We start from the raw sequence: 13368 nt of genomic DNA, 5'->3' as shown, positions 1-13368 counted from the left end.
TTTTACTTTTGTGAAACGTCCTTCTTTCTTTCTGACAATATTTCTTGTCTTTAAGCCTATATTGTCTGATATTAGTATAACTTCTTTTTATGGTTACTATTTACAATATATTTATTTCCATTCTTTTATTTTCAACCTATTTGGGTGTTGAATGTAAGGTGTTTCCCTTGCAGACAGCATGTAATTGGAGGTTATTTTTTACTTTTTATTTTTTGAGATGGAGTTTTGCTCTTCTTGCCCAGGCTGGAGTGCAATGGCGCGATCTCGGCTCACTGAAACCTCCACCTCCCGGGTTCAAGTGATTCTCCTGTCTCAGCCTCCTGAGTAGCTGGGATTACAGGCGTGCACCATCACGCCTGGCTAATTTTGTATTTTTAGTAGAGACAGGGTTTCTCCATGTTGGTCAGGCTGGTCTTGAACTCCCGACCTCAGGTGATCTGCCTGCCTCGGCCTCCCAAAGTGCTGGGATTACAGGCATGAGTCACTGCGCCTGGCCCAATTGGAGGTTAGTTTTTAATACATTGTACCAATCTGTCTCTGCTTTTTGGTTTGGATTTCTAGATCATTTGCATCAAATATAGGTATTTATATGGTTGAATTTATACTCAATATTTTGCTATTTTTACTACTTATTTTCTTTGTGGTGATCCAGGTATTATAATATATCTTAAATATCATGATTTACTTTAGATTAATACTTATTTCTGATAAAATATAGAAACTTTGCTCCAATATAATGGAATTCTTTCTTCTCTGTACTGTTCTTGTCACATTATTACATCCATATTTTTTAAACCCAAATATATATCATCATAATTATTGCTTTTTCACAGTGCTATATCTTTTAAAGAGAAATTAGAAAAACTATTAAAGTCTTTTATGTTAGCTCACACATTAACCTACTTTTTGAGTTACCATCTGGTGTTATTTCCTATTAGCCTAAATAAATTTATTCAGTATTTCTTGTAAGACAGGACTTTATTTCACCATTTAAAAAACAGATTTTGCTGGATATAAAATTGTTAGTTGATAGATTTTTTTTTTCTTTCAGCACTTTTTATGTCTTCACTGCCTTCTGGCCAACATTATTACAAATGAACAATCCGCCACTAATTGTATTAATGCAGCTTCCTTGTACATGATGAGTTATTTTCTTGATATTTTCAAGATTTTCTCTTTATGTTTGACTTTCAACATATTAAATGATGTATCTTGGTGTGTATCTTCTTGTTTTTTTTTCTACTTGAGGTTGACTGAGATTTTAGATGTGTAGACTAATGTTTTCCCTCAAATTTTGGATGGTTTTGGCCATTATTTGTTCAAATATTTTTTTTTCTGACCATGCCATTGTTTGGATGTTTGTTCTCCCAAACCCCATGTTGAAACTGGACCCCAGTGGTGGAGGTGGGGCCTTATTGGAGGTGTTTGGGTCATGATGTCCCTCACAAATGGCTTAATGGCATCCTCATGGTAATTAGTGAATTCTTGATCTATTCGTTGAGACCTGGCACCTCCCCCTCTCTCTTTCTTTCTCTCTCATCATGTGATCTGCTCCCCTGTTCCTTCCACCACGGTTGGAAGCTTCTTGAGACTCACATCAGAAGCAGATATTGTTGTCATGTGCAGAGATGTAATATCTACATGATTTCTTCAACTATAATCAACATCAGTGATGTCTGTGAGTTTCCCAGTAGATTAGGCTATGTTTGTGACTGGGGACTGTGGCGAGGCTTTACTGGGGATGGGGGAACCAGGCAAGCCAGTCCACAGTGATGGCAGTGGCAGGTCAGGTGGATGGGGCCTTGGGCCCTGGGCAGTGTGTGACACCAGCAGTGGCAGTGGCAGTAGTGGGCCAGTCCTCAGGCTGTCTGGTGGTGCATGTGAACACCATTAGTGGTGGCAGTAGGCTAGGTCAGCCAGTTTCCAGGCTCCTGGCTGGTGCATGTGGGTGGGCACTGGTCGGGGTTGTGGCAGGCTAGGTGGGCCATTTTCCAGGCCCCTGGGAGGCATGCATGGGCACTGGTGCTGGTAGCAGATGGGCCTGGCCAGATATCAGATCCCTGGATAGTGCATGTAGGCACCAGTGGTGTTGGGGTGGCCTGAGCTTGCCCTCAGGCCCAAGGACTGCGTTTGAACAGGCCGGTCCTCAGGCTTACTGAAGGCCCATGCAACCATGCTGTGGCCCTGCTGCTGGGAGCGTGTGGGGTTGCTGTCAGAGTTGGCAGCCCCAGGCATGTGGCTCTCAGGCCCTGTGGAGTGCATGTTTCATCTCCCTTTGTCCTGGGGGCAGTCTTCCCAATGTGCTACATCACCCCTTCTCTGGGGCGTAGTACACTTTGTGGGCTAGAGTGCTGGGGACCCAGGTGCCCCACTTGTTCAGCTGGCACTGCGCTGCGACAGCCCTGTGGGTGGACATGGGGGGATGTCAGCAGGGCTCCAGGGCTGTGGAAATGGGTCTGCTGGGTCCCAGGGCAGGATGCAATCTTCTGGGTCTTTCAACATAGGGCTGTGCTGCCTCTGCTTGGGTATCGAAGGGTGAGTGGGACTCAGTGTGAATTCCCTCTGAAACAATTCAGTCACCAGGAGTGCAGCTAGGCAGGGCCCGTGAAGGCTCAGGGGCTCCCCTGTGGCTTGTATTGCAGGCATTCGTGGAGGGACTCTGGACCGTGGAATACCTCTCGCTGGCTTCTTCTCTACAATGGGGACTTCTCCTGGCTCTCAGCCGATCCTGGCCAGCCCAGCTGCTTCTTTGCTTCCCTTTCCTTCCAGGCCTCAGAGGTTCCCTGTCCCTTCCCTGCTGAAATTCTAGTTTTCTCTCCTAGATTCTCTGTTTGACATGGGCTTATCTGCTCACTGTTTTGTTACCTCTTTGTTGAGGAGGCAAACACAAATTTACCATAATTGTTTAGTAAATTATGGCCTCCATTAATCAACTCCTCTACACTCTTTAAAGATCTACCTAAACTTCTCTATATAGCCTGCAAATCAAAGGTATTTCATGATAACACCCATAGTGAAAGTATAGCTAAAAGAAGTGTTATCTGGAATACTAATAATGGTTACTAAGTTTTGGTTTTGAGAAAAATATTCATCTAAGAACTGCTCAGGGAAACTGCTTGCACATCAAATCTACCTTAAAAGAAGATAAAGATGGGGCCCGGCACGGTGGCTCACGCCTGTAATCCCAGCACTTTGGGAGGCTGAGGCGGGCAGATCACCTAAGGTTGGTAGTTTGAGACCAGCCTGACCAGCATGGAGGAACACCGTCTCTTCTAAAAATACAAAATCAATCTGGACGTTGTGGCACATGCCTGTAATCCCAGCTCCTTGGGAGGCTGAGGCAGGAGAATCACTTGAACCCAGGAGGCAAAATTTGCTATGAGCTGAGATGGCACCATTGCACTCCAACCTGAGCAACAAGAGTGAAACTCTGTCACAAATAAATAAATAAATAAATAAATAAATAAATAAATAAATAATAAAAATAAAAAAATAAAGGTGCTCAAGCATCTGTGTTCAGTTATCACATTCAGATCAGGCTCACTAAGGAGCTAGTGTCACCAATGCAAATTTTAAAAGTAGGATGCTCTGATGTTTCAGGATTAGGATTTTCTCTTTGGTGCTTCTGCTTTATATTTGCCATATGCCTGTTTTGCTTCTTTTCTCAATTTATGTCTGGTTTTTCTTTTTTAAAAATTAGCCTTTGAAATTTTGGAAGAATTTTAGATATACAGAAAAATTGCTGAAAGACTAAAGAGTTCCCATATATACTGTTCACTCAGTTTCCTGTAATGTTAGCTCTTACATAACTACATGGATACATTATATTTATTAAATACAAGAAATTAATATTCATACATTACTAGTAAGGAAACTGCTTTATTTGGATTTCTGGATTTCAACCAGTTTTTCTTCTACTGTCCATTTTGTTCCGGGATCCAATCCACGATACTACCCAGCATGCCCCCCTCTCAGGCTCCTTTGGTCTGTTTCTCAGTCTTTCCTGGAATTTCATGACCTTGACAGTTCTGAGGAGGTCAGGTACTTTGTAGAACACCCCTTGATTTGGATTTGTCGATATTTTCTCATGTTCAGTGAATTTTAGGGAAGATTAACATAGAGATGAGGTGCTCTCCTCATGACATCGTATCATGGGATACATGATATCAAGTTGACTTACCACCAATGATGTTGACTCTGGTTTCATTTCTGACCTGGCAACAACCTGCCTCATTCTTCTGTGATCTGTTTGGTACCCCTGGTTGCTCTTATTTTCAGAGATCCTGGAATGCTTATCTTTTTTCTGTGTTTTGATATTTGTGTCCTTTTCATTTTTATATGTTTTAACTAATTTTTTCCTCTGTTTCTCTAACTCTTGCTTTTCACATGTTCCCTTTTGCTGTATAAAATCTCATCACTGAGGTTCACTGACCTACAGATATTCCAACCTATTGTCATTCATATCTAACTTGAAAATAGTAGAGATAAAATCAAAGACAATATTAAATTTTGTTCAATAATCTTCTGTTTAAAATATAGGGAAAAGGCAATACATCTTAGGAGAGTTTTTAAGAAAATGGTTAAATAATTTTTATGACGGACAGAGTAAGCTTCACTGATGTGGAATATCCTCTTATCCCAATGATGCCACCTAAATAGGTATTTTAGCGTAGCATGTGGCCTATTAATTCATAAGAGGTTACAGGTTAGTTACAGGTAGATTTTTAATCCTATGCCAATCCTTAGACTGGGTTTATTTGTGTGGAAATAGTAAAAGTCCATTATAAAATAAGTAAATATTAATTTTTTTGATGTTTTGTTGCAGATTTTAAATCACATGTAGTCTGAGAAATGTAATGAAGATGTTTTAAGCATTGTTGGAAGAGATTAATTGATATAAAATTATTGTTTTGCTTCTTGTATTAAATTTGTCTTCACTCTCAGTTGTTTTCAATTCTTTAGGAACAAATATCCTATATTATTCCAATAGATGAGAAACCGTACACTGTGCACCTTAAACAAAGGTAAATTTTTATTCTTTAGTTTTGGATTTTAGTTTGTTTCTATGAAGCTGTTTACTCATAATAGAAAATGGAGTATGAGAAAAATACATGGAGTTATTATTAATTTTTTTGATTGTCTTAAGTAAACAGATGCTCTCCTGTGGCTTAATTAAAGTTTGGTTTTAATGTCTCAAGTAGTCTTTGGTAAATGGGAGTTAGAACAAAAAACAGGGACTTATCTCCTGAAGACTGATTTATAATATTAAGTTGGCGGGACCAGCAGGACCTATATCATCAGGGCAGATGTCACAAAAATAAATCTGTAGCTGATTTATATCAGTTAGGGTTTATCAGAGAAGTGGGATGACCATGAGGAATATGGGATAGGGATTTAATACTGATCCTATAATATTGCAGAGCTGGTGAATACTTTATGGAAAATAGTCCTAGGTATATGCCACTCTTCAGAGAATTATTAAATAATTGAAATGATTTTCTATAGGGTTTAATTCTCTGATGTAAACCCAACTGGGAAAAGCTGGCTTGGAAGTCATTTGTGACATTCAAGAGGACAGCTTCAGCTAAACTAGTAAAACTAGACTATATGGCATTGGAAAGAGGTGGATTATGAGAAACTAGAGGTAGCAATTATGGACTTTTTCAAAAACATCCCTCAGAGAAAAAAGAGGCTTACATGAATATTTTGAAGAAAGAGAAAACAAAATATTTTGGTTGATGGAAAATTTCTTAAGGTAAGAAAAGAGAGATGAAAGGCGTAAACAGGCTGCGCGTGGTGGCTCTCTGTAATTCCAGCACTTTGGGATGCTGAGGCAGGTGGATCAAACTCCTGAGGTCAGGAGTTTGAAAACAGCCTGCCCAACATGGTGAAACCCCGTCTCTACTAAAAAATACAAAAATTAGCCAGGCGTGGTGGCATGCACTTGTAGTCCCAGCTACTCGGGAGGCTGAGGCAGGAGAATTGCTTGAACACGGGAGGCAGAGGTTGCAGTGAGCCGAGATGGTGCCACTGCATGCCAGCCTGGGTGACAGAACGAGACACTGTCTCAAAAAAGAAAAAAGAAAAAAAGGTGTAAACAAATGGTTTATTGTGTGTAAGATACTAAGTAATTCTGCCAAAGAAAAGGTTAACTTACTCTTTTAGGCAGAAGAGAAAAGGAATATGGTGGACGATAACCCAAAGATCTTTGGGAAGAGTATGAGGGAAAGTTAGAGAGCTCACATTGCATTTGAACATCGTATTAAGACTATAAGCAGTGTTGAGAAATGGAGGGACCTGAGCTTGGGAGAGGGATAGGGCATGTGTATATCGTTTTGAGAAATTAACCGCTTAATGATTATGATAGCCTAATGACTATTAGGAAGCTACAGCAAATAGTTTATATGAAAAATAATGAGAAGCAGAACTATGGCTGCATAGAGATAGGGAGTTTCCTTTGTTTTTTTTTTTTTGTGTGTGTGTTTTTAGTTCTTTTTTTTATTATTATACTTTAAGTTCTAGGGTACATGTGCACAACGTGCAGGTTTGTTACATAGGTATACATGTGCCATGTCAGTTTGCCGCACCCATCAACTCGTCATTTACATTAGGTATTTCTCCTAATGCTATCCCTCCCCCAGCCTCCTAGCCCCCAACAGGCCCTGGTGTGTGATGTCCCCCGACCTGTGTCCTTGTGTTCTCATTGTTCAACTCCGACCTATCAGTGAGAATGTGTGGTGTTTGGTTTTCTGTCCTTGTGATAGTTTGCTGAGAATGATGGTTTCCAGCTTCCTCCATGTCCCTGCAAAGGACATAAACTCATCCTTTTTTATGGCTGCATAGTATTCCATGGTGTATATGTGCCATATTTTCTTTATCCATTCTATCATTAATGGACATTTCGGTTGGTTCCAAGTCTTTGCTATGGTGAATAGTACCACAATAAACATATGTGTGCATGTGTCTTTATAGCAGCATGATTTATAATCCTTTGGGTATATACCCAGTAATGGGATGGCTGGGTCAAATGGTATTTCTAGTTCTAGATCCTTGAGGAATCGCCACACTGTCTTCCACAATGGTTAAACTAATTTACACTCCCACCAACAGTGTAAAAGCGTTCCTATTTCTCCATGTCCTCTCCAGTATCTGTTGTTTCCTGACTTTTTAATGATCGCCATTCTAAGTGGCGTGAGATGGTATCTCATTGTGGTTTTTATTTACATTTCTCTGATGACCAGTGATGATGAGCATTTTTTCATATGTCTGTTGGCTGCATAAATGTCTTCTTTTAACAAGTGTCTGTTCATATACTTTGCCCACTTTTTCATGGGGTTGTTTTTTTTTCTTGTAAATTTGTTTAAGTTCTTTGTAGATTCTGGATATTAGCTCTTTGTTAGATGGGTAGATTGCAAAGATTTTCTCTCATTCTGTAGGTTGCTTGTTCACTCTAATGATAGTTTCTTTTGCTGTGCAGAAGCTCTTTAGTTTAGTTAGATTCCATTTGTCTATTTTGGCTTTTGTTGCCATTGCTTTTGGTGTTGTAGTTGTGAAGTCTTTCCCCATGCCTATGTCCTGAATGGTATTGCCTAGGTTTTCTTCTAGGGTTTTTATGGTGTTAGGTGTTACATTTATGTCTTTAACCCATCTTGAGTTAATTTTTGTGTATGGTGTAAGGAAGGGATCCAATTTCAACTTTCTACATATGGTTAGCCAGCTTTCCCAGCACCATTTATTAAATAGGGAATCCTTTCCCCATTTCTTGTTTTTGTCAAGTTTGTCAAAGATCAGATGGTTATATATGTGTAGTGTTATTTCTGAGGCCTCTTTTCTGTTCCATTGGTTTATATATCTGTTTTGGTACCAGTACCATGCTGTTTTGGTTACTGTAGCCTTGTAATATTGTTTGAAGTCAGGTAGTGTGATGCCTCCAGCTTTGTTCTTTTTGCTTAGGATTGTCTTAGCAATGTGGATTCTTTTTTGGTTCCGTATGAACTTTAAAGTAGTTTTTTTCCAATTCTGCAAAGAAAGTCATTGGTAGCTTGATGGGGATAGCATTGAATCTATAAATTACTTTGGGCAGTATGGCCATTTTCATGATATTGATTCTTCCCATCTATGAGCATGAAATGTTCTTCCATTTGTTGGTGTCCTCTTTTATTTCGTTGAGCAGTGGTTTGTAATTCTCCTTGAAGAGGTCCTTCACATCCCTTGTAAGTTGGATTCCTAGGTATTTTATTCTCTTTGTAGTAGTTGTGAATGGGAGTTCACTCATGATTTGGCTCTCTGTTCATCTATCATTGGTGTATAGGAATGCTTGTGATTTTCGCACATTGATTTTGTATTCTGAGACTTTGGTGAAGTTGCTTATCAGCTTAAGGAGATTTTGGGCTGAGACGATGGGGTTTTCTAAATATACAACATGTCATCTGCAAACAGGGACAATTTGACTTCCTCATTTCCTAATCGAATATCCTTTATTTCTTTCTCTTGCCTGATTGCCCTGGCCAGAACTTCTAACACTATGTTGAATAGGAGTGGTGAGAGAGGGCATCCTTGTCTTGTGCGGGTTTTCAAAGGGATTGCTTCCCATTTTTGCCCATTCACTATGATATTGGCTGTGGGTTTGTCATAAATAGCTCTTATCATTTTGAGATACATTCCATCAATACCTAGTTTATTGAGAGTTTTTTTAAGCATGAAGGGCTGTTGAATTTTGTCAAAGGCCTTTTCTGCATCTATTCTGCATGAATAATCATGTGGTTTTTGTCATTGGTTCTGTTTATGTGATGGATTACATTTATTGATTTGCATATGTTGAACCAGCCTTACATCCCAGGAATGAAGCCGACTTGATTGTGGTGGATAAGCTTTTTGATGTGCTGCTGGATTTGGTTTGCCAGTAATTTTTTGAGGATTTTTCACATGATGTTCATCAGGGATATTGGCCTAAAATTCTCTTTTTTTGTTATGTCTCTACTAGGCTTTGGTATCACGATGATGCTGGCCTCATAAAATGAGTTAGGGAGGATTCCCTCTTTTTCTATTGATTGAAATAGTTTCAGAAGGAATGATACCAGCTCCTCTTTGTACCTCTGGTAGAATTAGGCTGTGAATCCGTCTGGTCCTGGACTTTTTTTGGTTGGTAGGCTATTAATTATTGCCTCAATTTCAGAACATGCTATTGGTCTATTCAGAGATTCAACTTCTTCCTGGTTTAGTCTTGGGAGAGTGTAAGTGTCCAGGAATTTATCTATTTCTTCTAGATTTTCTAGTTTATTTGCACAGAGGTGTTTATAGTATTCTCTAATGGTAGTTTGTATTTCTGTGGGATTGGTGGTGATATCCCTTTTATCATTTTTTATTGTGTCTATTAGATTCTTCTCTCTTTTCTTCTTTGTTAATCTTGCTAGTGGTCTATCAACTTTGTTGATCTTTTCAAAAAACTAGCTCCTGGATTCATTGATTTTTTGAAGGGTTTTTTGTGTCTCTATCTCCTTCAGTTCTGCTCTGATCTTAGTTATTTCTTGCCTTCTGCTAGCTTTTGAATTTGTTTGCTCTTGCTTCTCTAGTTCTTTTAATTGTGATGTTAGGGTGTCGATTTTAGATCTTTCCTGCTTTCTCTTGTGGGCATTTAGTGCTATAAATTTCCCTCTACACACTGCTTTAAATGTGTTCAAGAGATTCTAGTACATTGTGTCTTTGTTCTCATTGGTTTCAAAGAACATCTTTATTTCTCCCTTCATTTCATTATTTTATTTACCCAGTAGTCATTCAGGAGCAGGTTGTTCAGTTTCCATGTAGTTGTGTGGTTTTGAGTGAGTTTCTTAATCCTAAGTTCTAATTTGATTGCACTGTGGTCTGAGAGACAGTTTGTTGTGATTTCTGTTCTTTTACATTTGCTGAGGAGTGTTTTACTACCAACAATGTGGTCAACTTTAGAATAAATGCGATGTGGTGCTGAGAAGAATGTATATTTTGTTGTTTTGGGGTGGAGAGTTCTGTAGATGTCTATTAGGTCCACTTGGTCCCGAGCTGAGTTCAAGTCCTGGATATTCTTATTTACCTTCTGTCTCATTGATCTGTCTAATGTTGACAGTGGGGTATTAAAGTCTCTCATTATTATTGTGTGGGAGTCTAAGTCTCTTTGTAGGTCTCTAAGGACTTGCTTTATGAATCTGGGTGCTCCTGTATTGGGTGCATATATATTTAGGATAGTTAGCTCTTCTTGTTGAATTGATCCCTTTACCATTATGTAGTGGCCTTCTTTGTCTCTTTTGATCTTTGTTGGTTTAAAGTCTGTTTTATCAGAGACTAGGATTGCCACCCCTGTTTTTTATTTTTTATTATTTTTATTTTTTTGCTTTCCATTTGCTTGGTAGATCATCCTCCATCCCTTTATTTTGAGCCTATGTGTGTTTTTGCACATGAGATGGATTTCCTAAATACAGTACACCAATGGGTCTTGACTCTTTATCCGATTTGCCAGTCTGTGTCTTTTAATTTGGGCATTTAGTCCATTTACATTTAAGGTTAATACTGTTATGTGTGAATTTGATCCTGTCATTTTCATGTTAGCTGGTTATTTTGCCTGTTACTTGATGTAGTTTCTTCATAACATTGATGGTGTTTGCCATTTGGCATGTTTTTGCAGTGGTTGGTACCAGCTGTTCCTTTCCACGTTTAGTGTTTCCTTCAGGAGCTCTTGTAAGGCAAGCCTGGTGGTGACAAAATCTCTCAGCATTTGCTTGTTTGTAAAGGATTTTATCTCTCCTTCACTTATGAAGCTTAGTTTGGCTGGATATGAGATTCTGGGTTGACAATTCTTTTCTTTAAGAATGTTGAATATTGGCCCCCACTTCTTCTGGCTTGTAGGGTTTCTGCTGAGAGATCTGCTGTTAGTCTGACAGGCTTCCCTTTGTTGGTAACCCAAACTTTCTCTCTGGCTACCCTTAACATTTTTTCCTTTATTTTAACCTTGACGGATCTGACAATTATGTGTCTTGGGGTTGCTCTTCTTGAGGAGTATCTTTGTGGTGTTCTCTGTATTTCCTGAATTGGAATGTTGGCTTGCCTTGCTAGGTTAGGGAAGTTCTCCTGGATAATATCCTGAAGAGTGTTTTCTAACTTGGTTCCGTTCTCCCCGTCTCTTTCCAGTACACCAATCAAATGTATATTTGGTGTTTTCACATAGTCCCATATTTCTTGGAGGCTTTGTTAGTTTCTTTTCACTCTTTTTTTTCTCTAATCTTGTCTTCTCAGCTTTATTTCATTAATTTGATCTTTAATCACTGATATCCTTTCTTCCACTTGATTGAATTGAAAGCTTGTGCATGCGTCATGAAGCTCTTGTGCCATGGTTTTCAGCTCCACCAGATCATTTAAGGTCTTCTCTACACTGTTTGTTCTAGTTAGCCATTCGTCTAACCTTTTCTCAAGGTTTTTAGCTTCCTTGCGATGGGTTAGAATGTGCTCCTTTAGCTCAGAGAAGTTTTGTTATTACTGACCTTCTGAAGTCTACTTCTGTCAATTTGTCAAACTCATTCTCCATCCAATTTTGTTCCCTTGCTTGTGAAGAGCTGAAATTCTTTGGAGGAGAAGAGGCGCACTTTTTTTTTTTTTTTTTGGCATTTTTAGCTTTTCTGCTCTGGTTTCTCCCCATCTTTGTGGTTTTATCTACCTTTGGTCTTTGATGTTGGTGACCTACGGATGGGGTTTTGGTGTGGATGTCCTTTTTGTTGATGTTGATGCTATTCCTTTCTGTTTGTTAATTGCTTCTAACAGTCAGACCCCCTCAGCTGTAGGTCTGTTGTAGTTTGCTGTAGGTCTACTCCAGACTCTGTTTGCCTGGGTATCACCAGTGGAGGCTGCAGAACAGCAAATATTGCTGCCTGATCCTTCCTCTGGAAGCTTCATCTCAGAGAGGTACCTGCTTGTTTGAGGTATCTGCTTGTTTGAGGTGTCTGTCGGCCCCTACTGGGAGGTGTTTCCCAGTCAGGCTACATGGGGGTCAGGGACCCGCTTGAGGAGGCAGTCTGTCCATTCTTGGAGCTCAAACGCCATGCTGAGAGAACCACTGCTCTCTTCAGAGCTGTCAGACAGGGACATTTAAGTCTGCAGAAGCTGTCTGCTGCCTTTTGTTCTACTATGCCCTGCCCCCAGAGGTGGAATCTATAAAAGTAGTAGGCCTTGCTGAGCTGTGGTGGGATCCGCACAGTTCGTGCTTCCTGGCCACTTTGTTTACACTGTAGGCTATTCAAGCCTCAGTAATGGCGGATGACCCTCCCCTCATCAAGCTGTCGCGTTGCAGGTTAATCTCAGACTGCTGCGCTAGCAGTGAGCAAGGCTCCATGGGCATGGGACCTGCTGAGCCAGGCACAGGAGAGTATATCCTGGTTTGCTGCTTATGAAGACTGTGGGAAAAGCACAGTATTTGGTCAGGAGTGTACAGTTTCTCCAGGTACAGTCTGTCACAGCTTCCCTTGGCTAGGAAGGGTAAATCTCCTGACCCCTTGCACTTCCCACATGCGATGACACCCCACCCTGCTTCAGCTCACCCTCTGTGGGCTGCACCCACTCTCCAACCAGTCCCATGAGATGAACCAGGTACCTCAGTTGGAAATGCAGAAATCACTGCTCTTCTGCATTGATCTTGCTGGGAGCTGCAGACCAGAGCTGTTCCTGTTTTGCCATCTTGGAAACAGGCCTCCCTTTTTTGTTTTTCAGAAAATGCTGATGCAACAGAAAAAAGATGTAGTAACAGATTGACTATAGTGGTGGCAGGGATTTGGTGGGGTAGAGGGAGGATGAGAACAGACCTGAGTCAGGTATTATGGCTCCCTGTTGGAGATGCTGGATATGAAGTGCTTGTGGGATATCCCACAAGGGGAAATGTCCTGATGGCAGTTAATTTAGTTTAGAATGGGGGAGAGAAGTGTGAGTATCCACATTCTTTCATGACGAAAACTCTCTGCAAATTAGACCTAGAAGAGATATACCTTAAAACAATAAAGGTCATATATGACAAAGCCATAGCTAACATCGTACTCAGTGGTAAAAAGTTGAAAGTTTTTCATCTAATATCAGGAACAAGATAAGCATGCCCATTTTCTTTCACCTCTTCTATTCAACATAGTATTGGAAGTCCTAGCAAGAGCAATTAGGCAAAAACAATGAATAAAAGGCATCCTAATGGGAAAGAGAGATGTTAAATTGTTCCTGTTGCAGGTGACATAATCTTATATGTATATTACTTATAGAAGACCCTAAGGACTCCACCAAAATTTATTAGAACCAATAGTCAAATTCAGTGAAGTTGTGGGATATAAAATCAACATACAAAAATCATAGCATTTCTATACATTAATA

The 13368-nt window shown here is 39.9% G+C and overlaps 1 protein-coding gene across 2 annotated transcripts in view; it reads left to right on the top strand.

The window, feature by feature from the left end:
• Positions 1–13368, top strand: part of LOC104679664 (disintegrin and metalloproteinase domain-containing protein 32) — a 175420-nt gene that overhangs the window by 22346 nt on the left and 139706 nt on the right. For both annotated transcript variants that reach the window (XM_030937474.1, XM_030937475.1), the window contains exon 3: positions 4963–5024. In XM_030937474.1, the coding sequence (XP_030793334.1) occupies positions 4963–5024 (62 nt within the window). The remainder of the gene's footprint in view (positions 1–4962; positions 5025–13368) is intronic.

The sequence above is a fragment of the Rhinopithecus roxellana genome, chromosome 9 (assembly GCF_007565055.1).
Source record: "Rhinopithecus roxellana isolate Shanxi Qingling chromosome 9, ASM756505v1, whole genome shotgun sequence".
Lineage (NCBI taxonomy): Eukaryota > Metazoa > Chordata > Mammalia > Primates > Cercopithecidae > Rhinopithecus > Rhinopithecus roxellana.
This window is presented reverse-complemented; position numbering and strand designations above follow the sequence as displayed.